The following is a 24,997-nucleotide window of genomic DNA, read 5'->3' on the forward strand; positions in this document are numbered from 1 at the left end:
CAGGCAGTGGCAAGGCCACAGAAGCTGGCACGCCTTCACCCCAGAAAGGAGAGCAGATCTGGGCAGAGAGGGGCCGTGAAGGCTGCTGGGATGTTGGGCATCACCCATCCCCTACCGTGGGGGCCAGGAGTGCCTGGGATTCCTGGGGAGCAAGTCCCTCCCCTGGCTGGGCAGGTTACGGAGCCCTTCACGTGAGCAACAGGAAATGACAGTGGCTGACGTAAAGGGCTGGTGGCCCCAGGAAGATAGGGTTCATTTTAACCCCTGACTCACCTAGTCTGGGTACCTCGGGGGGTGGGCTGAGCTGCAGCAAGGGTAGGAGGCCGGGGGGCATGTCCATAACCAGGCCTTGGGCCAAGGGCCCTGGCTGGGGCCAGATGCTGGTGCCAGGGGACATGAAGGAGCTTGGCATCATGGGTGAAATGGAGGCCTCCTGGACCATGTCTCGGCCGATCAGCATCGTACTGGGGCTCAGGTTGCACCTGGCTTCACTTTCATTTGCCTGCAGTGGAAACTCGAAGGGCAGCTCCTGCGGGAGTCTGAACCTGCCGTGCTGTTGCCTAGACAGTGGATGCCTGGATCCCCCTCAACCCCGTGCTGCAGGCCCCCCACCCTGTGCCAGCTCAGGGAGAGGCCAGGGAAGTGAGAAGGGACGTGGGGGGTTGGCTTCAGGGCAGCTGTCAACAGACAGAACCCAGGTAGGTCCCAGTCCAGCTCCGCCACTGCTCCCAGTGTGACCTTGGGGAAATCCACATCACTTCCCCGAACCCTAGTTTTCTCATCTGCAAATGGGCATAATAATAGCACCTGTTGCTTAGGGCAGTCGTGAGGATTGAGTTAATACGCAGAAGTCTTAGTGCAGTTTTAAGCTTTAATAACGTCAGAAATATGAATGCTAAATGCTTCATTTGAACGTTTCATTATTTAAATATCTTGTCTATTTTTTAAAAATTTTGAATGAAAATATTTTGAATTTCAATTTAACGTAAAAAAATTAAACCTTCAAATGATATTTGTAAGCCAGGGGCACAGGGAAGGCTGTATGAGTGTTGGACTTCGCGCTGCTGAGAAATGAGAGGCTGCCTGAGAAGCACTCAGGGTGATGCCTGGTCCAGGGGTGCTCAGTACCTGCTGGCGGGGCAGTGGCCAGCTGGCTCACTCATCCTTTCAGGAAGAGGGATGCCACCACACCTCCCAAGAGAGGGAATCTGAGCAAAGCGAGAGGGAAGCCTGGCAGAGCAGGGAAAAGCTGAGGGCCCCGGTGAGATGGCACGGAGGAGGAGGCTGGCAGGGAGGCTGCCCCTGCTGTCTGAGGCGGCGGGCACCTGGGGAGGCACTGCCTGGAACCACATGCCTGTACTTGCCAGCTCTGGGTAAACAGTGAAAGGAGTCGGGCAGCAGGGGCCCCATGCTGGGCAGGGAGGGGGACGGGACGGGGCATCACAGCCAATCGGCTGGCCTCCCACTGCCCCATGAAAGGGCCATTCAGTTCAGGCCGTTCCTTTGGCAACAAGGAGACTCGTGGCCATGTGAGTGCCTGTCCTGTCCCTGTCTTGCGCAGCAAGGCTATAGCCAGGGCCCCGGCCCACTCTCCCGCCCGGGGTGCGTTCTGCAGCCTCCAGGGACAGCCGTGCCAGGTAATGCAAGGGGCGCCAACCCAAGCTGTCTGCTCACCTGAAAGATGCTGGCACTGTCCTCAAGAGTGAAACTGGGGGTTGGGGGAGGGGATAGGCGTGCTCAAGGCCTCAGCCCCAATAGGGACCCTCTCCCCAGACAGGGGAACTGTAAACCAGCTGCCAGCGCCGAGAGGCAGCTTCCAGGGGGCTGTTAGTGATGGCATGACCACCCGAGACTGCAGGGAGGGAGAGGTCTGTCAGTTGCCTGCCAGATTGAAGTAGACAGGAGAGAGGGACTTAGGAGCCCTCCTGCGATTCTGGGGACTGGCAGGTGTGGCTCCACCCCCAGACCCCAACCCTTCCCAGTGTTACTTGTGGGCCATCCCAGGGCCGTCTGTCCCTGTCTGCTGCACCTTGTTTGGCCCCAGCACTTCTGCGTCAGCAGGGCCAGGAGAGGTCACAAGCTTGGGGCACTGCCTGCAGAATACCAATTGCCTGGGAACCTCAGTGTGGGGAGGCGTAGAGAGGCCCGAGGGGAGGAGGTACGAGCCCCTGCCCTGGTGGGGGTGGGGTGGGGTGGGGTCATATCTGATTGGCTGCCAGGTGTCCCAGAGCCCAGCTCCTGAGACCTGGAGTCTCTTTGACTTTGAATTATTGATGGCGCTCTCCAAAGTGAAATCGAGCAGGACTGGTCCCACGCCCCCGCCCCCTGTGCCTCTTTCTGTCTCTCCCCCTGGCCTCTCTCGGCCTTCCTTCTCTTCCTTCTCTGGACCCCAGAAAGCTAAGCAGATGGGAGGGAAGCTTGTGGTTTCCCCTAGCCCTCCTCCAGTTCTCTTTTCCTAGAAAGGGGTGAAAGTCGTGCTGGAGGTGGGAACACAGTGGGGAGGGAGTGTACATGAAGGGTAGGGGGCCTCCGGGCCAGGCGGGAAAAGGGTGGACGATAACTTATAAGCCAGGCCTTTCTGAGGCCGGCCTAGACTGAAAATGGCTGGAGGTCTCTGGCAGGGCCTAGAAGTTCTGTTCTGGGGCCTATATGGCAGGTGCCACCTGCTCACCTCCCACCCCTGCACCTATCTCACGCCTTACATGGACTGAGTTTCTAGAGCTCTCTGCCTGGCCCTCAGCACTTGAGGCTTGGCACCAGCTCCTCTCTGCCCTAATGGCCTGGGGCTGCGGCCTAGGGCAGGCTGTGGGCTGCCCGAGCCACTGGCTGCCGAACAGCTAGATTCTGCCCACTGCCTGCTCATCCGCTCATCTCCCTGGGGGCTGCTGGGAGAAGCCTGGTGCCCGGGGCTGCGGTCAGAGGCCCGCCGGGCAGGAGGCAGCCAGCCCTGACATTATTACAGGCCTACAAAGGGAGGAGCCGGGCTGCCTGGCGGGGCCTGGGGGAGGAGATAATAACCACTGTCATTGTTGAGAGCTTTCACATGTTATTATCTCATTTATTCCTCGCAACAACCCCGTGAGGCAGGAATCGTAATGATGATGATTATACTGATTTTGCAGGTGAGGAAATTGGGGCTTGGGAGGTTAAATGACTAGGGCAAAATCACCCCGCTAGTCAGCCACGGGACGCGTCACAACCGGCCCCTGCGCACACTCCTCTGAGAGTCCTGGACGACTGCATCCTCACCGCCCCAGGAGCCCCCCAAGAGCCCCTGCTGACCCTCAAGGAAAGAGGCCCGATCCTACCTGCTCCTCCATCCAAGCACCTCTGCCCTCCAGCTCCATTACAGATAAAGCCTGCATGTTCACGGTGATGGAGGGACTCTGGGGGCCTCCACATGAGCCTAAATGTGATGGGGGTGCTGAGGCGAGGTAAAGTGGGAAGACCACTGGGCTGGAAGTCTGAGAGACATGGACGCCAGCCCTGGGCCTGCTGGTGCATGACCTTGGGCAAGTCAGCGGTGCTTTTCCCATTTGTACAACAGAGAACTTAAGATGGATGACCCCCTCATCGAGTGGACACTCTCAGATGCCCAGGAAGGGGCTGACGGTCCTAACCAGTCTTCATTGGCTGGAGCATGCACTGGACACAGCTGACTCCAAGTTCCTGAAAAACAACTTGGGCAAACATCTTACAGTTTAGTCTGAGTAAGATCTGGAGAGTAAGATCAAGTCTTTTGTAGCAACAACTAAGGCGACCTTAACAGTGAGGGTAGGTAACGGGTGCAATGCATCTAACTGATAATCACCCTTGTTTCGGCAGTGGGGAAATCTGGGATGGATTCCCAAATCTGATGTCTCTGCGGTGAGACTTGGTTCAGGCTGTTTCGCCTCTGTCTGCTTCAGTGTCCTCTATGTAAAGTGTGGTCATGGCTGCCCACTCCCTGGGACCTTGGGAAGATTCAATTGGATGATGGATGTGGAAATGTCTTCTTTTACTTGTGGTAAAATATATATGACATGAAACTTAAAAAAAAAAGATGGATGACCCTTTAGGGCTCTCAAAACTCCTCAATTCAGAGGTTCTGTGTTCTCTCAGTGGACCCACCCCAGCTGCAAGGACTTGGGGTAGGGACAGGAGTGCTGCCTGCAGTGCAGGATTTTAGCCTCCAGGGGGCCCCCTTTGCACAAGTCATTATCACCAAGAGCAGTTTGTGATGGGTGCTGGTAGGGGAGAACCCCTGGGAGGCCACAGGGCCCTGACTCCACTTGAAACAGAAGTCTTAGATCAGTGAAGGCGGTGGGCTCTACCACACGAGGATCCCCCACCGCAGCAGGTGACCGTGTCCAGGGAAGAACTCTGGGATTGGGTCTGGAGACCAAGGTCAGGCTCCTGCTCAGCCACTCATCGCCACCTCCCGCAAACCGCATGGGCCTCCTTTTCCTCATCAAGGATCTGACCAAGTGATCCTCTCAGGTCATGCCAGCTCAGTCAGTGTAAGATTCGCAAAAGACTCCTGCTCGTCCCATAGGTCAGAAAGCAGGGGAGCAGTCTTAACTCTCAGAACGTCCAGCGTCTCCAATCCAGGGGGTGAGGGCGGTGGCATCCCCCCATCTCGGGAGTACCTGCAGAAGCTGAGGAGAGGAAGCAGATGGGACCTGGGTTGGAATACTGTTTGTTGCTTGAAGGGCTGCAGAGGTAGGGCAGTCCCTGCCTCACCCTGGGGTCTTTGAGGGGAGCAGTTGGAGTGGCCAGGACGTGCTGAGACTGCTCGCCCGGTGTGGTTTATGAAAGCCAGCTCAGCTCTCGTGCTTTCCCTGAGGTGTGAATGCATGGGTGCGTGGAGACCTGCATGCCTGTGTGCGTGCGCGCAAGTGCAGAGGTGTATCTCAGCGGCGGGCCAGCCTCTCGTGGAATTAGACTGTGTGGTCCCTGGTTGAGGTCTGGCCAGCTGGGGACGGAGAGCAGGTACAGTGGGAGCCTGACCCCCGGCAGGGCCCTCTGACAACTGCTTTCCTTGTCTTTCAGCCCATGAGGCCCCCAGTTCCCAGTGAGTGCCGCCCTGAAGGATGTCCCAGCTCTCCTCCACCCTGAAGCGCTACACAGAATCGGCCCGCTACACAGATGCCCCTTATGCCAAATCAGGCTATGGCACCTACACTCCCTCCTCTTACGGGGCCAACCTGGCTGCCTCCTTCCTGGAGAAGGAGAAGCTTGGTTTCAAGCCCGGCCCCCCCACCAGCTTCCTCACCCGTCCCCATACGTATGGCTCCCCCTCCATCCTGGACTATGACCGAGGCCGCCCCCTGCTGAGACCCGACGTCATCGGGGGTGCTAAGCGTGCGGAGAGCCAGACTCGGGGCACCGAGCGGCCTTCAGGGAGTGGACTCAGCGGGGGCAGTGGATTCCCTTATGGAGTGACCACCAGCTCCCTCAGCTACCTGCCCATCAATGCCCGCGACCAGGGGGTAACCCTGACCCAGAAGAAGTCGAACAGTCAATCAGACCTGGCCCGGGATTTCTCCAGCCTCCGGACCTCAGATAGCTACCGGCTAGACCTGGGCCGCGGCCCCATGCTGGCCCGCACGCGCAAGGAGCTGTGTGCCCTGCAGGGGCTCTACCAGGCAGCCAGCCGCTCGGAGTACCTGGCCGACTACCTGGAAAGCTATGGTCGCAAGGGCAGCGCACCGCAGGTGCCCACCCAGGCCCCTCACTCACGAGTCCCTGAAGTCCTCAGCCCCACCTACCGACCGAGTGGCCGTTACACGCTGTGGGAGAAGGGCAAGGGCCAGGACCCTGTGTCCAGCTGCTCCAGCTCCCCAGGGCGAAACACCATGGTGAGTTTGCCCGAGGGACCCGGTGAGGGGCTGGGGAGGCAGCCACTGATGAGAACAGGACTCCCAACTTGACCCATGATCGAAGGCAGAGGTTTTTCTTCCCAGGCCTCACAGTGGCTGCTCCTGCAGCCCAGGTGGGGATGAGCCAGGGAAGTAACCTCAGCACGTCCGGTGCCCTCATGGTTTGATGCCTTGCCCAGGGACTTTCCCACTCTCCCCAGGAAACCCACTTCATGACCTGTGTACTCAACGATGGCCCAGCAGTCATCTTGGAAATGCTCAGCTACCCTCATGTACACTGGGATTCTTATCCTCTACTTTCCCACCCAACATGCCAGGGTCCCCCTGCAGGCCCTGCCCCATCCTGGACTGACTGCTGAGGCCCCCAGACCACCAGTGTGCCCCGTGGTAAGAGAGGCCCCCTGGCCCTGACTGCATCTCTCCTCCTGCTCAGGCTTTTACCTCCCAGTCCAGAGACGTGGCTTAACATTGGGACATAAGACATCAGGAGAAGAGGGTCTCTCCTCTGATGGACCCTGCCTGGCTCAGGACAGGGTGTCTGGACAGGAGTTGTTCTCATGTGTCTTTGGAGAAAATGATGCAGAACTTTTTGTCTAGGGCTTTAGACGATCCAATCCCTCTCTACTCCAATAGTGCCTGGGCTCGAATAAGGGAAGAGGCTCTGCTGGAGACAGAGTAAGGGCTGGCATGGCCCCACCCACATCTAATCCCTGAACACACCTCTCTTGGGGCACTGACTACAATTCTGCCTTTTCTGTAGTCATTAGTTTACCCATTAGATGGTGAGCTCACAGGATGAGAAAGAAATCAGATCTCTAGATCCCTCACCATGTGCCTAGATCGGTGTAGAACTCAGCTGATGTGCTTATCGTGTGGATGGATGGATGGATGGATGGATGGATGGATGGATGGATTGGTGAGTGGGTGGGTGGATGGACGGGTGGGTGGGTGGATGGATGGATGGTTGGGTGGATGAGTAGGTAGGTAGATGGACAGGCAAGCATATGGGCAGGAGAACTGGGTGTTATGTTGCCTTCATTACTCTATGTACCCTTCTCCTACTCTTAGGACACGTGTCTTTTGGCAACAATAGCTATGCCATAGCAAGAAATGCTGCTTAAGGGGCTTGTCCAGAAAAATGGAGCAGGGGTGCAAGATAGGGGTGGAGCTTTGAGGCACGGATCTTGAAGCTTGTCATAACTAAAGGTCTTGAGAGGACAACTTTGATACCATTACTTAGAGAGTCTTGGCCTTGCTGGGCCGTATGTGAGGTGCCATGGGAGATGCAAAGGCTGGTGCCTCCCAGAGCGTTCAGGCCCTGAAAGGGCAGGGCTGGCTATGTCGGAGGGACGAGGAGTGGCACACGACAGAGCTGGCCCGGAAGAGAAAGACATGATCTCAGGGCACGTGCGCTTGGGGTGGAGCGTGATTCACTTGAACAGGTCTGGTGTTGCGCATCTCAGGGACAATCAGAAAGCAGCTCTCAGTGGAGGGGCTTGGGTGCTAGAGGCCTCTGAGGGGCGCCCTCCCTTTGCTCAAAAGAGAAGGCTCTTTTTTGGGGGCTGCGTTGGGTCTTTGTTGCTGCGCGCAGGCTTTCTCTAGTTACGGTGAGCAGGGGCTGCTCTTCGTTGCGGTGCGCAGGCTTCTCATTGTCGTGGCTTCTCTTGTGGAGCACGGGCTCTAGGCATGCAGGCTTCAGTAGTTGTGGTGCGTGGGCTCAGTAGTTGTGGCACACAGGCTTAGTTGCTCCGCGGCATGTGGGATCTTCCCAGGCCCGGGCTCGAACCCGTGTCCCTTGCATTGGCAGGCGGGTTCTTAACCACTGCGCCACCAGGGAAGCCCGAGAAGGGCTCTTTACGGGGCTCAGTGTTCCTCATAGTGGGGTCTGCAGACTGCCTACCTCAGAATCAGCTGCACAGCTTAACAATTCAGGGGTCTGGGCCCCACCCAGACCCCCCCCCCCCGAATCAAATTCTCTAGGGACAGTGCCTGGAAATCTGCCCTTTTCACAAGACTGTCAGGTAATCTTCAAGCACACTGAGGTCCGAAAACCTCCCCTCCACAGACTAAACTGCAGAGCCACTCTCAGGCCCAATCCCAGGAGAGCAGGGCTTCCTCCTTCCCACTCAGGCGTATTCCAAACCTCCCTGGAGCCTGCTGCCCTCCAACCCTTCCACAGGGGACACCCCGGCCCCACCTCCACCCCAGGGCCAGGGTGAGGGGAATTCTGAGAGAGGACCTCAGAGGAGTCGCGGATTGACCCAGAGCAAACTCAGCCACCCTAACATCCCTCCTCCCGTCCAGAAGCAACCCACAACACAGGGAAGTAGCCAGCAGCCCGACAACTGAGCTAGCGTTTCACTGTGAGCTCTCACTCCAGCAGATGCTATCAACTGGGAAAGGCCCCTCGTGGGCTCAGTGGTGTAAGACCTTGATTTAACCTCACCCTCACCCCTCTAACCTCACCTCTCTCTCTCCTCACCACCCTCACCCTCGCCTCTGGAGTTGACCACATCTTGCTGGCGTGAGAACATCCCTGTTCGTGGGGCCTGGACCACTTCTGCCTAGAACCAGGTCCAGTTTCTTTTCCGATCTCCATCTGGGGATCTTAACTGTCTCATTCATTCATTTACGGTGCTCGGCTTACTAGCAGCATAACCTCTGAGAAGTTCCTGAACTTCTGAACCTGTTTCCTCTGTAAAACGAGAGCAATCATAGTTCCCACTTCATAGATTGTCGTGAGGAATCAAAGGTTGCGTGTGAAAGGGCCTGGCATGGAGTAGGTGCTCCATACACGTCAGTCCTCCTTGCCCCCTTCCAGGTGCTCCAGGAGGCAGGAGAGGTGGGAGCCATGGCCCCTGCCCTCGGGCATATGCACAACTAACTTGGGGAGATAAGTTCCAAAAACAGTGGCAGTAGGAGGCCTCCCTAGGTGTTTTGCAGCGTCATAGGTGATGGGGAAGGGAGAGGTCATCGAGGCTGGGATGGGATGGGCTGCTCTGACCGCTGGAAGAACATTTTGCCCCTTTAACCTTGGTCACCTCTCACCTGAGCTGTTTCCTCACCCATGAAAGGGAATGGTCATGCCTGCCCCGCCCACCTCCCAGGGATGTCATGAGGTTCAAAGCAAATAATGGATGTGGAGGAATCTGAAACCAGTAACATGCAATGGGAGAGTCGGTTTAAACTTAAGGGGGGAAAGGAGATGATGGAAAAGAAGGGGCATTTGGCAGCTGACTAGAGTGGGAAAGGGGACCACCGTTGGGAGGAACAAAGGTGAGAAGGAAGTGCTTCCTGGGGCGGAGCCAGCAGGATCTGACTCCTCTGGGGCAGTCATGGCCCCAGGGCTCTCAGGGTAGCTGACCTGAGCTACAGTTGAAGTACAGTAAAGGGAGGTCACAAGCAGGGCCGCCCACCGGGGACTAGAACAGGTCTAACCAGACTCAGTCCCCTTGTTAATAGTAACAGCCCACATGAACTTGGACGGTCACAGACTCAGCTGAGCACAGGTGAAGAACTGGTGTAGGGGGACAAGAATTCTGTATACCCCCCCACCCCACCCCCAGCTTAAGTACCAACAAAGTACCAACAAAATGCCACTCCACGGAGGGTGCAGCTCAGCCTAGGACAGTGAGGGCTGCCCCAGGCTCCACCTTATGACAGACTGGAGAGGAGGGAGGTGTGTTGGTTCAACACTGATTTAAAAAAAAACCTTTCACTACCTTCAGTGGGGACTCCAAGCCAGGAAGCCAGGCCAGGTGAGTTGGCCCTGCAGAGAGCCAGGGGCCCAAGCACCCAGCCTGGTCACGTCCCCCCTCTGCCCCACCTCTCCTGTTCCCTCGGGCCTATGGAAGGACAAGCTGTTCCCACTGAGCCCTTCCAGGGCTGCGCTTTAACCCCTACAATCCATCCTAATCCTCCTCCGCTCCACACCCTCCAGCTGCTCCCTCCCCGGCCCTGGGCCCTGGCATTCTGCCTGCTGGCCTCAGCCCTGCCGGAGGCCACCCTCTTCTTTCCCCAAGAAGAGCCGGGGTTGGCCTGGGGCCCTCCAGAGCACAAGTCACGGGCCGGGCATCTGCTGCTCAGATGCAGGGCCAGACCCGGCCTCTTGCACACCCATGCCCTCTGCTCTGGGACCTGTTGCTAGGAGCAAACGGCCTGGGCGCCTGGGTCCTATTTGCCACTGGGGCTGCTGACTCATCTCACAAAGCCTCGGGTTCCAGCTGTTCAGTGACAGGGAGATTATATAAGCCGAGGTCATGTGATTTTTCTCTCGGGTGGGACTTTGGACTTGACTGCTGCTAAGCAGTAGGGGGAAGGGAGGAGTTTTACTCCAAAGAGAACAACTTGAGGACAGTAGGGGCTGCCCAAGGGCTCCTGGGTGAGAGGTGTGACCTTCCTCTCTGTCCCCTGCCTTCTCACTGTTTACTCAGCCACGCTGAACTGCATCCCTGCTGTCTTATTTGTCCAGCTTGGCAGCCTGAGACCCTGGGGCTTGTCCTCACCCACTCGGCCACCCAGAGGAGGCTGAACTTCCTGAATCTGTGCTGACAGCATAGGAAGGTCACACAGAGGAGCCCTTAAGCCAGAGGGGTCCCACAGCCAGGACCAGTACTAGCTGCTGAGAAAGAAAGGGCAGTCGGTTTGTAGTCTGTGGTTAGAATCAGCCAGACACTGATGTCTCCAGCCCTTGAAGACCGGCTATGGGCTATGACCTGGCCGGTGGCCTTGGTGCTGCCTTACCCAGGCTCGTTTTCTCAATCAGTGCCCCGCACTGTGCTCCCTGCCTCCCCCTCCACCCCGCCTCGGGGATGTCTCCATGAGTTAATGTGGCACAGGGGTGGGCTCAGCAAGGCAGAAGTTAATCCACGCCTGGCAAAATGTTCCCTGCCCCTGGGAGAGCCGCTCCACTGACCATCGGCTACAGAAATGAACAGCATGTTCAGGGCCCAGAGCTGCACACGTGGCCCCCTGCACCCTCTCACCTCAATGGGTACGTAAAAACTGGTGCCCCACACAGAGGTATAAACGAGAGAGGGAAGTGTGTGGGCCTCTGGAATCCAGCTGGTTCAGGCCAGACTGCCCAGGGGCTCAAAGGAGTACAGAGCATTTTGGCCTCCTGGAGTCTGAGTGATGCAGGGAGGCGGAGCTTCCTACAGACCTAGGTACCGCTGGCTGGCCCTCCCTCCCCAAGGGCAATCGTGGGCTGAAAGCCAAACCTCCTAGCAAGGACTCTGAGCCCCTACCAGTTCAGTCAATCAGGCCACCAGTCTGTCCCGTTTGCGGTGGTAAAAGCAGGTGCGCCCAGGAGCAGGGCCTAAGCAGTGTTTCCAAATCCAGGACCAAGCTGTCCACTAAGATCTGAGGGAACAAGGTATTGGCTGTCTTGCCTTCGTAGAGCTAACCCTGACTTTAATTTATCTAAATACTCCATCCGTGCCAGGAAGGATCTGAGGTGAGAAAATACCTACGGGGGAGGCAGGCCAAGCACAGGGTCTGAGAATTGGCCCTCTCAGGCTCCAGGAATGAGCCCTGCAGAGATCAGCTCAGTGTGTCTGAGGCAGAAAGTCATGGAGCCAGAGCCAGATGCAGATCCCAGAAGACTATATGCTTTACTCACCCCACTTCACGAAATGGCACTGAGGGGAAAGGGATTCACCGGGGCTTGGCTAGTTGAGAAAGGACCACGGTTCTTCCTCGGTTGTGTCCTGCAGCCGTCAGACCTGCCTGACAAGATTGGACCCTGTGTGAATTCTTTCCACCCCGGCTTCTCAAAGGGCTCCCATGCAGGAGCTTTCCCCAGCTGGGCCTCCCCTCTCCCAGCAATGCCCCTAACCTCCCGCATCCCAGGAAAGATGGAGAGAGCTGGCAGAATGTCATGATGTCCCGGGGTGGCTGGCCTACATCATGGGGCGACAGGCCAAATGCTCCAGGGGGTGAGCACCTGATAGGCAGCGCTTCCTGCAGCTCACTTACTCAACATGCAAACCCAGACTCGCCCCACCCTCTGAGGCTCAATGGGACTTCCAGGATGGCCAGCAGAGCCTGCTCTGGCCCCCTTTCATGATGAGCTCAACACCTTTATTAAGCAGCCACTAAGAGAACCCACAACCCTGCCCTTCAGTAGGTATCAGTGTGATGGTACAATCAACACACAAGCTCAGACCACTTACAGACGCCTTAGAGACACTTACAACACAAAGATAAACATATTAAGACAAATTCATACCGTGGAAACTGAATGCTAGTAGACTGAGGGTATACAGGGATGGTGTTTCGAGCTGGGTGGAGTTCATTAGAGAAGGCTTTGTGGAAAACGTGAGTTTTGAGCAGAATTTACAGGTTGGTAACTGGCAGAGAACAGGAAGGGCATTCCAGAATCCCCTGGTAATCGTTACTAGCATGGGTTTTGCTGTAGGACGGGTCTGGGTTCAAAGCCCCACACTGCCATTTACCAGCTATGTGGTCCTGGAAAGTCATTTGACCTCTCAGGGCTTAAGTTCCTTCATCTAGAAAATAGAGGTAATAGTTGCTACGTCACTGTGTTATTATGCAAGTTAGCTGGGCTAATATATATAAAGCACTTAGCAGTGCCTGGCATTTAGTAAGTACTTCATCGGTGGCAGTTTTGTTTTTTAAGCGAGAGAAGGCAAGTGCTAAAGCAGGTTGGTTGGCAGCGGGGATCAGAGAAGAGTGAGGGTGGTGACAGTGGTGTCGTCCGACCTATGGATGACAGTCTCACAGACAGGGCTACCTGAGGTTTCCAGAATGGATAGAAGAGTCGGTGTTCCAGGGCACGGGAGTGATGTGATGAAATGCAAGCCTTGCTGCAGACAGTGTGGGACTGGCTCAAAAGGGTGTGGTTAGGAAGAAGGAAGCATGGAGGAAAAGGCTGTTGCATTTTGTCCAGGGTCCAGGTTTGGTCACCCGGCAAGGACAGTGACTGTTGAGATCACCCCTCCTAACATCAAGCCTCACTTATCACCCAGGAGAACGCCCTGCAGCTCCTGCCACCTGCGCACTCCTCCCACCACCGCTGCTGGAACACACAGGGGCAACCGTCTGTGCTCCCCCCTCAGTAGCACAAAATTGCTGTTCTGTGGGAGGCCTGGGGTACAAGCCATACATGCGTCCTGGACACACTCCCCATGTGGCTGTGGTCGTGTGTGCCGTGTGCGTGTACATGTGGGGATGACAGGCCAAGGGAAACAGAAGGAGGCCACAGATGAGTAACAGCACACATTGCTGCCTCCCAGAGTATTTTTAAATGCTAAAAATACTGGCTAAAAATAGCCATCAAGCTCCAAACAAGATACTTTCTCCAGGCAGATTCTGTGTGGGTCCCTGATAGGTGAGGGAGGTGGAGCAGCAGAAATCTTGAAGCATTGCTGCCCTTAGGGTCAGAGGAGTACACTCACCCCACACCAGCTGAGCACCTATCTCTCCACCGTGGTGGTACTTTCTCCCCATATCCCAAAAACAAATCAAAATTTGAGATTCTAGGAGAGATGGAGTTGGGTAACTGGGTAGAAGAGGCCAGAAAAGCTTCCTTCCTGGGGCCAAAAGGTACGGTGACGTATTGTACCATATAAAAATATGGGCATTGCCTCTCTTGACAGTGGGCCAAACTAGGGCTGGAGGGAGGAGGGGTGCTCAATGCCGAAACCGTGGAAATCTACCTTCCTAGCCTGGGCCCTGTGACCCTCACGGTCTGCGTCGATGTTGGGCTCCAAGAAAGCCCTGAATGCTGAATCCCCCCTGAATGCTGTGCAAAAGTTTGTGAGTGGGTGCATTTTTCCCTGAAAAAAATGAGTACAGAGCTTTCATCGGGTTCTCAAAATGATCTGCAGCCCCCAAAAAGTTAGGAATCGTTTGCCGCCTTGGGGGAAGCTCACCCGGCTGACACTCGTCCTTGGAGACGTGTCCTCTGCGGGCCTCAAAGACAGTTTCTCGAGTCCCAACCCCGAGGTGGGTGCCGGACTCCGCGCTCCTGTCCTGCCGGCCCCCGGGGGCTGCCAGGTCCCTGCGGCCGGCGGGCTCGGTCGGCGGCAGGGGGCTATGGGCAGCCAAGCGGTGGGCGGACCCGCGGGAAGCGCGGGGTCTGGCCGGGGCTCAGCCTCGCTCGGGTCCGCGTGCTGGCGCCCGGGGGCGGGGCCCAGCGGGGGCGGAGCTGGAGCCCTGGTCCCGCCCCAGCGCTGACGTCGCGCGGCCAGCGGCGCGGGCGGGGCCGCCAGTCTGCTAGAGAGAGAGAGCCGGTGCAGGGGCGGTTGGCGGCGTGCGCCGCGGAGGTTGAGGCGGAGGAGCGCGCTGTCCGCCTGCCGTAGCGGTTGCCGCCGGGCGCCGCGGACGGTGTCCTGTGGCGGCCTCGCCGGCCTGGGCGTCCGGGCCGTGGGATCGCTCGGTACTACCCCGCGCCCCCTTGGCCAACGTTAGGCGAGGGGTCGAGCCCGCCACCCGCCCGTCAGCATGCGCACCTCGTACACCGTGACCCTGCCTGAGGAACCCCCCGCAGCCCCCTTTCCCGCCCTCGCCAAGGAGCTGCGGCCGCGCTCCCCTCTCTCCCCTTCCCTGCTGCTCTCCACCTTCGTGGGGCTCCTGCTCAACAAAGCCAAGGTACGCGGGGCCCTTTTCCGGGACCCCCAACGCCGAGGGCTGGGGTTCCGCCTCCTCCCCGGGATGCCCTCCCTCCCGCCCCCTGCTGCCGCGCACCGGGCCCGGGCACGGAGTGTCCTCAGCCCCCACCCCTCCTTTCCCAGGGTCTCCCGGCAAGGAACGCCCCTCCCCGGGTGACCTCACGCTTACTCGCGGCCCCCTCCCCTTGTTGAGGTCCCAGCCCCTGAGTCCCCCGAACCCCCCTTCCCCTTCCCTCTCGTCGACCCCGGCACCAGGTGGCTCTTGGACTCTTAATTCCTGGCACCTATCAGGACAGGTGCAGGAAAGCGTAACCTTGACTAGTTCTCGGTGTGTGAGGGAACGGGCAGCTCGCTGGACTCCGTGGCCGTGACTCCTCCAAGGCCAGACCCAGCAAGAAAGGCTGGTGGGAAAGGGGCCCGCCTCCCCGACACTCAGTCCCAAAAGGCCCTTTCCCAGAGGGTCGGTAACAGGGGTCCTTTGACCCCGTGAAGGGCAGGGGAGTTGCAGACTGGGAAAGAGGTCAACGTCCCTTCCCTGCCCAGCCCTCCCCAGTTCAGCCAAGTGGGCACTGGATCCCTCAAATGACGTAGCCGCCCCAGAGTGATGCTGGGGCTAAAGGCTGGGCACTGCCCCCTTGGGGAAGAGAGAAGGGGCTAGAGCTTGACAGGTCTTATGTAACAGCACCAGCTCCCGTGTTGGCAGTGTGTGCACTGCCCCGTGCCAGGGCCACACCAGGCTCCTTGGCTGCAGCCAGGACTCATGGCTGACCCTCATGGCACAGGTGAAGTAAGCTGGAAAGCCCTTTCCTGGGGTTTCGAGTGTGAGGACACAAACCTCCATCAGCCTTTCTTCTATGGCCCGTGTTCCCAGATGTTTCCCCCGCGTTAACATAGAACAGGCTCTTATGAGCCCCCTGCTCCTTCCCTGGGAGGTGAATGCTGTCTCTTTACTGGCGATGGAGGTGGCATCTACCTTCTAGAACAGTGGTTGCTACTGAGTCAGATTAGGCTTGCTGATGGCTAATTTTAAGGAAGTTCTTGACCCGAACGTTCTCCGCTCTTTGCACTTGAGTTCCAGCATCCCACCTGGAGTCATTTCCTTGTCTCCTGGTGAGAGGCTGGCTGTTCAGGGTCTCTCCCAACTTCTCCAGTTTTGGCCTCTCCCTGTCGGCCCTGAGGTAGAATTGTTTTTCCTGTAAGAAAGGTCACTCCTGGGACATTTTGTTTCTCTCTGGAATGGAAACTGCTGACTTTCCCTGCAGCTCCTGATTTCCTATTCATGGCAGAAGACTATCTGGCTGGGCAAAGAACAGCCCTGCTCTCCCCTGCACTCCCACCCCCTGACTTCTGTTACCCAGCCGCCTTCTACACAGAGTGCTTAGAAATTGGCAAGCAGTTCTGAGCTCAGGAAATTTTAGACAAAGGCACAACCCAGAACTAAGAGGGTCCCAGCGATGCCTTGAAGGAGCCTCCCACATCTCTCCACCCGCCAGGCCGTAAGCAGGGGTAGGTCCTCAAGCATAGTAGCCGTAGATCGTGACCTGTTCTTCTTGACCTTCCCTCTGTTGGGTCACAGTTAAAAGTGTCAACACCACAGGAGTGCTTCCTTAGAGAGATGCCTCCAGTCTCGCACTGCCCCCCCCCCACTAGTGCTGCATGATTACTGCCGCAGCCAAGGGCCCACTTTGGTGGACAGTGACAATCCCCAGCGGTAGAATGCTTTGCTTCTGTGGCCTGTTTAGACAGACGTTGTCTGAGGCACAGGGGGTAAGAACTAATAAAGCACTGCCGGAAATAGGTGTAAGAGTGGGTGTTCTGGGAAGAAAGAGCAGGTACTCGGTCGTGGGCAGGCTTTCACGTTTAGTTCCGAGTGGGCAACACGGAGACGTCAGTGTTTTTGTTGGGCCCCGTGTCTACTTCAAAATGCTGATGAGGTCTTTGTCCAGGGAATTATCTGTGTTGTGGCCCTCTGACTGGAGCATCAGGGTTTATTGAGATTGTCATGAAGGTAAGATTTAAATTCTGTGTTTGGGGCCATACACTGCTGTTCTTCAGCGGGTGCTTATACCCCACCTGCTGCCAATAGGCTTTTCTTTCTAGCTGCAGGGGGACAGCAGGTCTCTCTGCTGGTTTAGGTATTTCCTTCCCTACCTATTAGTGTTAGACCTAAGAATCGGCAAGGAGGGATCCTCCCACTTGTGGGATCAGCGGGGCAATACCTGAGAAAGGCCCTCCTTCAGCCTGCCTCTCCCCAGCCCACCCCCTTCTGCTGACAACCTCACGGGCTTTGAGCTGCTGACGGCACACGGCATGAGTAATTTTAGCTGAGTTATTTCAGGCTCCTGTTCTGATCAGGCTTGAGCTGGCCCCACGCATGCCCCAGCCAGCGTTGCTCCAGAGTTGCCTGCTCCCAGGTCCCCTCCCTGAGAGAGAGGGTGGAAGGTTCATCTGTAGGCCGATTCTTTAATCCTTTGAGCCTGAAGGTTTTCTGACTCCTTGGAGGTTGGGCCAGGATCAGCCAAGAGACCTGGACAAACAATGCTCAGAGTCCTCAGCGGAGCACCTGTTCTCTCTCCCACCCCCTCACCAGCCTCCACAATAGGGACCAGAGCAAGAGTAGCGCCTTCAGCCAGGTGCTTACCTCTGCTTGGCCGCAACCTGCCATCAGAAGGATTCCCAGCCAGTGGCCGGTCAGGGTGTTGAAACCTGAACCAGGCGAGGAGGATTCTCCCAGGCTTTAATCAGCCCTCAGGAGCTGAGCTCAGCTGGAAGGAATTCCACCTGTCTCTGGCGATTCAGAAGGGCAGGCCAACTAGAGTTTTTCCCCAGCTGAAGATCTAAACTCAGTTGAGATGTTTTGTCATTGAACTCTTCAAGACCTCCTTGAAGTGCTCATTATGACAGCTGCTTTAGATATCAGACATCTCAGGATACTAATGTAGGTCATTTGAGAGAGTGCCTGGATTTGGGACCTGAAATTTCTTGGAGCCAGGTATATGAACTCCTCGTCTCTGGCTCTAATCTCCAGTCTCCAATATGGCAGAGAATGAAAAGTAACATAAAGATGGGGGAAAACACGTAGTCGATAAAAGAAAGCAAAGCCTTGAAGAATATTTTTGTTGTGTGTTGAAAATGACAGGCATTCCACACCCCTCTTTGCTACAACGTACGTAGACTGAAGTTGAAGAGAGAATAATGTGTGTGGCTTGATGCCAGTGGCTACAACTGGCAGAAAGTTGCAGAGAGAACCTAACATAGGCCGGGCCTCTTGCTTCAGCCTGAGTATGCCGCGTGTTCTTTGCTTACAGAATTCTAAGAGCACCCAGGGTCTGGCTGGTCTTCGAAACCTTGGGAACACGGTGAGTTCTTCCGAGCCCACTTCGTTCCTGAGGCCACTCCCTACCATCCCAACTGGGACCGTCTAACCAGAGTCCCCTCCTGGCTCCAGCTGACTCCCTCCCTACCCGCTAGGCCAGCTGGTACCTGCCCTTCCTGGCTGGTGTTTTACAAAGTTGCCGAGCTCCTCCTCAGCCCCGCCCCCAGCAGGAAGCCCTGCTAAAGAGGAGTCGCCCTTTGAACTGGCAGCTTAGCTACTTTCCTGGATCCTTCTCCTCGAGGACAGCCATCACTTCCCACCCACTTCTGTCCGGCTCCCCCACTCCCTTTTGTATTTACCACTCCTCTGTGGTAAATAACCAGTTACATCACCTGTGCCAGCAGTGGGACCTTGCCTCACTTCACCGCTATACTGACAAAAAGAGGCACTTGAGGCCGTGGGAGGATTCATTGCTGGGCCGGATGGACCAGAGGGCTCTAGGTGGGAAGTGACTAGACATGCCAGCCAGGGTCTGTGTCCCGCGGCTGACGTGCAGGTGGTCTCTCGCAGTGCTTCATGAACTCCATCCTGCAGTGCCTGAGCAACACCCGGGAGCTGAGGGATTACTGCCTCCAGAGGCTCTACGTGCGGGACCTCGGCCACAGCAGCCGTGCACACACAGCCCTCGTGGAAGGTGAGGGCCGCAGCCCTGCTCCCCCTCCGCACGCCTTTCCCACTCCGCTGTCGCTGCACTGGCAGTTGTGTGTCATGTGTTCCTCTCCTATTTCTCTTTCTTTGGCTTCTTTTAGTTGGGACTCTAGTTTAAGAATTTCTTAGAGAAAATGGCCTAGCTGTCCTCCACGCCCCTCTCTGCCCTCTCCTTCCAATAGAGTTTGCAAAACTAATCCAGACCATATGGACCTCATCCCCCAATGACGTGGTGAGCCCCTCTGAGTTCAAGACCCAGATCCAGAGATACGCACCGCGCTTCGTCGGCTATAAGTAAGGGCCTTGGGGACGTGACCTCCCCGGGGTGGGTGGCGGCAGCAGCAGGTTCTAGGGGCCAGAGGTGTCGCTCACTCCCTCTTCTTCGGGTTCAGTCAGCAGGACGCTCAGGAGTTTCTTCGCTTCCTCCTGGACGGGCTCCACAATGAGGTGAACCGGGTCACAGCGAGGCCCAGGTCCAACACTGAGAACCTCGACCATCTTCCGTAAGTAGGGGGAGAGTGCTGGGGGTGGAACTACAGAAACTTCTTTGGGGGTAATGATTTGGGGAGAATTTTGGATATTAAGGATTTAGATCCCTAGGCCTTTAAACTTATCATGGTTTGAGCTCTGACCCAATTGTCTTCCTCTCTGGGTCCTAGTGATGATGAGAAAGGGCGCCAGATGTGGAGGAAATATCTAGAACGGGAGGACAGTCGGATCGGGGGTAAGTGCGGGCCCAGGGGGAAATGCCTGCCTTCCCTGCTAAGTGCTTTGCCTGAGCAGAGCATGAGAAGCCCATTCTCCCGGGGACCCCTCCTGCTACCCAGTGCCCAGCACCCAAAGGTCTGAGGCAGGAGCGGTGAGAAAGGAGACACAGTGTTTAAGCATCGCATGTCCGTCTCTCCCCAGATCTCTTTGTCGGGCAGCTGAAGAGCTCCCTGACGTGTACTGATTGTGGTTACTGTTCTACCGTCTTTGATCCCTTCTGGGACCTGTCTCTGCCCATTGCTAAGGTACGCACCCCTGTCCGCCTGCTTCGGAAACTCCCGCTCTTACCCTTTCATGTCAGCGACCTCTGACCTTCATTTTTCTCTCTCCCAGCGAGGTTATCCTGAGGTGACATTAATGGACTGCATGAGGCTCTTCACCAAAGAGGATGTGCTTGATGGCGATGAAAAGCCAGTAAGTCACCCTCCGTGCCAGCGCGAGTGCATCTCCCTGAGCCCTCTCGGGGGCGGACCAGCCTAGGAGTTGCTGGATTCGCCTGTTGGCCTCTCTCGTGAGTCCTGCCCAGCTCTGTCTGTCCTGTCTTTCAGACGTGCTGTCGCTGCCGAGCCAGAAAGCGGTGTATAAAGAAGTTCTCCATCCAGAGGTTCCCAAAGATCTTGGTGCTCCGTATCCTTCAGCTCGTCAGGGCAGGGACTTGACATTAGAGAGGGACTGATGACAGGGGCCCAGGCGAGGGCCAACCGAGTAGGAACCTCAGAAAGTCAGGCGGCTTTTCTTCTCCCGCGTGCCCTCCTGCTTCCTGAGAAGCGCAGTCGCCCTCAGGGGTCCTGTCTCCTGTTCTCTGACTCTGTTCTCGCCACCCTGTCTGTCCTTGACTCACACCAATACCAGATCTGAAGCGGTTCTCAGAATCCAGGATACGAACCAGCAAGCTCACAACATTTGTGAATTTCCCACTAAGAGACCTGGACTTGAGAGAATTTGCCTCAGAAAACACCAGTGAGTATTTTTCTGCGCTGGAGGTGCAGAACCAAGGCACAAGTGTCTAAGATACAGCGGGGAGGCCGAGAGGTGGAGGGACGCTGCTAAGGAGTAAGACGTGGAAACTGGGAGTAGCGGCAGGAGGCGGGGGGGCCCGGGGGGAAAGGGATGCCTCGGGGGCTTGACGCCTTGTGCTTCCTCCTCAGACCACGCTGTTTACAACCTGTATGCTGTGTCCAATCACTCCGGAACCACCATGGGCGGCCATTACACAGCCTACTGCCGGAGCCCGGTGACAGGCGAATGGCACGCGTTCAATGACTCCAGGTGAGACAGGCCTCGGGCGCGGCTCCCGGCTGTCAGGCACCACCTGTACCTGACCCGGAAGAGGTCAGGGCCAAAAGGGGTGTAGCTGTACATTTGAAGACCCTCCAGAAGAGGGTGGCCTCGGGTGTCCAGTAGATCAGAGACGGGCCCTCACGCTCCCCCAGCCGCTCTGTCGTGTCATGGGGCCCCGTGGCCGCCAGGCTGACCTGTCCTCTCTCCACAGCGTCTCCCCCATGTCCTCCAGCCAAGTGCGCACCAGCGACGCCTACTTGCTCTTCTACGAGTTGGCCAGTCCGCCCTCCCGCATGTAGCAACGAGGAGCTACATCTCATCCTTCCCCGTGGTGGCCCTACACCCTACGTTTTTTTAAAAAGACAAAAAAAGGCAAAAAAACCCCACCTGACTAATAAGCGAAAAATAAAGGAAAGTGAAGCTGCCGAGCAGGAGTTGCTGCAGCCTGGCCGGGGTCTGGAGAGGGGAGCCTGCTGCCCGCGAGCCCCGCCTGGCAGGGAAGATCGGCAGGACACGGACTGAGCCAGCACAGTGTCCCTCGGCTTCTCACGTTTGCATTTGTAAGCTTGTGGTTTCTTCCTGTGTGTGATTAAACAACAGCCGTCTGTGGGGAGAAGATCCTCATCCACTGGCCCACTGGCCGAGGCTCCAGCCCCGGCCTCCCGGAAAGACAGCGCCCTCTGGAGCCTGCTGGGGAGGATCGCCGCCCGCCTTCACCGGTCCAGGAGCAAGAGAAACACCCATGAGCCCAGAGCCCTCGTAACGCTGCTAACTCCAGGGGGACAGATGAGGGGACGTCTTTGAAAAAAGCTGTTTTTGGTTTTTAAAAGCCCAGCTGTTTTTTTTTAATTTACCGAAACTAAAGTTTTCAGACTGGAGATGCTCTCTTTCACACCTCTTCACAGCTGGGACGTTGTGCTGGTCATTTTTCTTTTTTTTTCCTTAATTCTTCAAAATACAGCTTTTCTCGTGCCAGCCCCCAGTGGTGCTAGGTGGGAGTTGGCCAGGCCCCAAGCACAGCCACAGTAGACCTGGGCTCTGACAGGTTTTTTGTTTGTTTTCTTAACGTTTTGGATGGAATCTAGTTGCCTCCAAGAATTGTGCCTTATAGCATTTGGGGACCAGGGGGTAACTGCCCCTCCCTGAAATACCCTCAGCCTCTTCCCTTTTCCCCAGTGCCATGTTCAGAGCCGCCGGGGAGCCTCAGGGTCGTGCGTGCCCGGAGCCCCTGGCTTGTTTTGCATTGCAGTGAGGTGAAGAGAGCAGGTAAAAGGAGATTTCTTCGGATAGTGTTAACAAGTCCTTCCCGCCGCTTCCTCTAACCCAGCCCCGGGCTACTCCCCAGCTGTTGGAAGGATAGCAGGAGCCCCTTACCCTCGAGCTTCTCTCACCTTTAATTTATTCCTCCTTAACTTGCTTTTCCTCTCCAGCCTTCCTGCCCCACCCCCACCCCCCTTCTCAGAGCCTCCTGACATAGGCCCTCTGGACCGAGTTTCTCAGGGATGCCCATGCCGCCCCCAGCTCCAGCTCCTCTTGGCATCGGTCTACAGTCCAACCTGGGAGCTGGAGCCTGGGTGTTTGGGGACATCTTGCCTCAGTTGTATGGTTCTTTCCCATGGGCTTGATTCTGCCCTAAGTAGTTGGGCAAAACTCTGTGCTGTCCCCTAGAAAAAAGCTGTTCCGCACCAAGGCACGGAGGTCTGTGCGTGGAGCTCTGCACACCCACACAGCTGGGCCCACTTGTGCCCCTCGGAGCCCAGAACTTTCCAGTGTTCCCAGGAAGCATCAGAAAAAGACACCCTGAGTCTAACTGGCCTGACACCCTTCTCCAGGGAAGACCTGTGAACCTGAGCCAAAGGGCTGGTGTACACTTGTTTACTGTGTAAGCAAGAGTAGAAGAATGTGTGATGTACAGTGGAACCTTGTACAGAATAAACAATAGCTTTGAGAAGTAAGTTGGTAAGTGATGGAATCTTGATTTGGGACAGCTCTGAACCCAGGAAGCGCTCCTAGCCTATCAGTGGAGATATTTTACTGCTTCAATCAGATTGTAGATTCCAAGTTCTGGAGAAAGTTAACTACCCACTTTTTAGCTTAAACTTCTCAATTCTGTAAAAAAAAAAAAACTGGACTAGTACACATTTTGAACACTGTATTCCTTATCTGGATTCACTGATATATTAACATTTTGCCACATTTGTTTACGTATACTTTATTCTTTGGGACAAAACATTTAGGGGCAAGGTGTCCTGTCACCACTTCTAAATACCTCAGTGTGCGTCTCCCACGTAACCACAACCCTGGCTTCACACCTAAGGAAATCAGCATGTCTGACGGACATCACTTTAAATGGACTGTCTGCTTTTTAACTGCTAGTATGGGCACTCTGGTGGTTCTCTGTTGACACACTTGGGCGCCTGTACAGACCTGTGACGAGCTAAGACGGGTCTCTCCAGCAGAGACTGAATACAGCAACGTTTGCTCTTAGAGCAGAGTGGCTATGCCTGGGTGTGGAGTCATCAAGGCTTGGTCCTCAGTAAATCAAATGAAAGATCTCAACTTGCCCCACTAATACCTGGAAACAGCAGCCTTTACATTAAAGGTGTTGTTCTCTAAAATGGTGTTTTCAAGACATCACCAGATTTAACTCCTCGAAGGGAGGGCCTCGTTGGGGTCCCCAGGGACTTGGCTCCTTGGGTTTTCTCTCAGAATTGTTCAGATTTTCCATTTCTGCCACCAATCCCAGAACTTGGGACACGTAAGTCACCACCAGTTGAGCTTAAAGTGTTTTATGGGGAATTTTCCTAACTGCCATCCGTGTTCCACACACTGAGAAGTCAAGGCCTATCTCTCCTTCCCTTGCTTGTCACTCTCCCTCCCAGCAGCACCTGCTGTCATACTCACCTCCTGGGCTGAGACTGGAGGCGGCAATTTTGGGAGGGGGGGTGGCATTTCCCAGAAAGGATTGAAAATAACAGTGACTCAAGCCTGAGGTTTCTCCCCGGCCTGCCCTGGAAGGGGCCCAATGCAAGAAAAATAATTTCCCCCAAACCACAAGTGAACAGGATCACCTTCAAGATGGAAACATTAGGCTTAGAGCAAAATGGATGGCTGAGCCCCAAATCAATGTAAGGTGCTGTACCTCTCCTGTGACTAGTTTTTCACTGGAGGTAGAAGCCACCTGTGTGCTTTTGTTGTCTTCCACTGGGGAACAGACAGACTATAGCTAACATCGAGGGCGGGGGCCCAGCCCCCTCCACCCTTGCTCCCAGCCCTCCTTTCTGTACTTAACTTGTGGTGTTTTCTCATCCCCATGGCAACAGGTCCTAGTGCTGCACAGATCCCCAAACACAACCTGTCCCCGTGTTTCCTTACCCATCAGCTTTGCCTCCTAGCAACTGAGATTTCTTCCCCCATTCTTTGCTGGCATCCCAACAGGCCTCTCCCTAGGGGTGGAGCTCTCCCTGCACCTGTTCTTGTGTGACCTTGAGCAAGAACCTCCCTCCCTCTGGGCCTTAGCGTCTCATCTATGAATTAAGGAGATTGGACTAGAGGATCTCGAAGGTCTCAGCTCAAGTGTTATTCCAAGTCACTTTTTCCCTAAGTACAAGTCCTATGTTAGAGGACTTGCACACCTCTGGTTCCCTGATTCCACTTTAGAGAGTTTATAGGTTTTAAAGTGATCAGTGCTCAGAAAATGCACACTACTTTCCGTAGGGGTCACCTTCTCCACGTTCTTATCTCGCCAGTGAGGACACGAGCTCTAAAGAAGCCTCGAGTCCACCAGCTCATCGGTGGCAGGGGCAGGACGGGACCCAGGGATCTTGACGCCCCACGCAGATCTCTTTCCATCTGAATACTCTTCCTTTTGGTCGAATAATTGACAGCATTTTGCAGGACATTCTGCAGCAAATTTCCCAACCCCGTGTCTATTAGCAACTGAGCCGAACAGCAATGTAACTAGCGAACTCCCTGATTCTACACATTCACACACCCAAGGGCAAAACCAGCACAATCTGTCGCATACCTGGGCCCACATATCTCTGAGGGTCCCGTCCTTCACTGTTCTAGGGGCACAAACAAGCACCTGTGCAGGAGGCAGGAGACAGCGGAGTCCAAGCATTCCTAGTCCAAGCAAATTATTTAATCTCTCTGAGCCTCAGTTTCCGCCTCTGTAATCTGAGCATAACAAGAGCTACTCAGAGTTGTGAGTGTTCGGCACATAGTAGGTACTCAACGAATGTCTATTTCCCCCACCTCACCTCTATTTCCAGTACTGCACCATCAATGCTCCACTAAGATTCTCTTAGTTGGGTGACCCTCAGCAAATGCTGAGTTCCCCTGGCCTCTCAGGGTGCCTCTGACTTTTCAGGAATGCAAAGTACAGCATCGCCCAAACCACACAGAGTTAGTAAGGCAGAGCCACTGGT

At 55.8% G+C, this 24,997-nt stretch overlaps 1 protein-coding gene and 1 long non-coding RNA gene across 4 annotated transcripts; one reads left to right on the forward strand and one right to left on the reverse strand.

Moving 5' to 3' along the window:
- Window positions 1-943: 943 nt before the first annotated feature.
- Window positions 944-13,971, reverse strand: LOC308621015. 2 transcript variants are annotated; one of them, XR_014016370.1, is made up of 3 exons: window positions 13,757-13,971; window positions 11,482-11,584; window positions 944-4,637 (listed from the first exon to the last, which is right to left on the reverse strand). It is a non-coding gene; the product is annotated as an uncharacterized lncRNA (long non-coding RNA). The 2 variants fall into 2 exon arrangements; XR_014016371.1 differs by having other exon boundaries at window positions 11,482-11,588.
- USP2 (ubiquitin specific peptidase 2) lies at window positions 5,061-22,501 on the forward strand. Of its 2 annotated transcripts, none has more exons than XM_081241053.1 (12): window positions 5,061-5,840; window positions 17,803-17,853; window positions 18,381-18,504; window positions 18,701-18,812; window positions 18,911-19,021; window positions 19,178-19,242; window positions 19,428-19,531; window positions 19,620-19,700; window positions 19,835-19,913; window positions 20,139-20,246; window positions 20,435-20,555; window positions 20,779-22,501. In XM_081241053.1, the coding sequence occupies exons 1-12, from the start codon at window positions 5,073-5,075 to the stop codon at window positions 20,864-20,866; spliced, it is 1,812 nt and encodes a 603-aa protein (XP_081097179.1). In that variant the 5' UTR covers window positions 5,061-5,072; the 3' UTR covers window positions 20,867-22,501. The 2 variants fall into 2 exon arrangements, with proteins under 2 accessions (XP_081097179.1, XP_081097180.1); XM_081241054.1 differs by lacking the exon at window positions 5,061-5,840 and adding an exon at window positions 14,166-14,474.
- Window positions 22,502-24,997: the final 2,496 nt, after the last annotated feature.

This window comes from Mesoplodon bidens, assembly GCF_964165515.1.
Source record: "Mesoplodon bidens genome assembly, chromosome: 7".
Lineage (NCBI taxonomy): Eukaryota > Metazoa > Chordata > Mammalia > Artiodactyla > Ziphiidae > Mesoplodon > Mesoplodon bidens.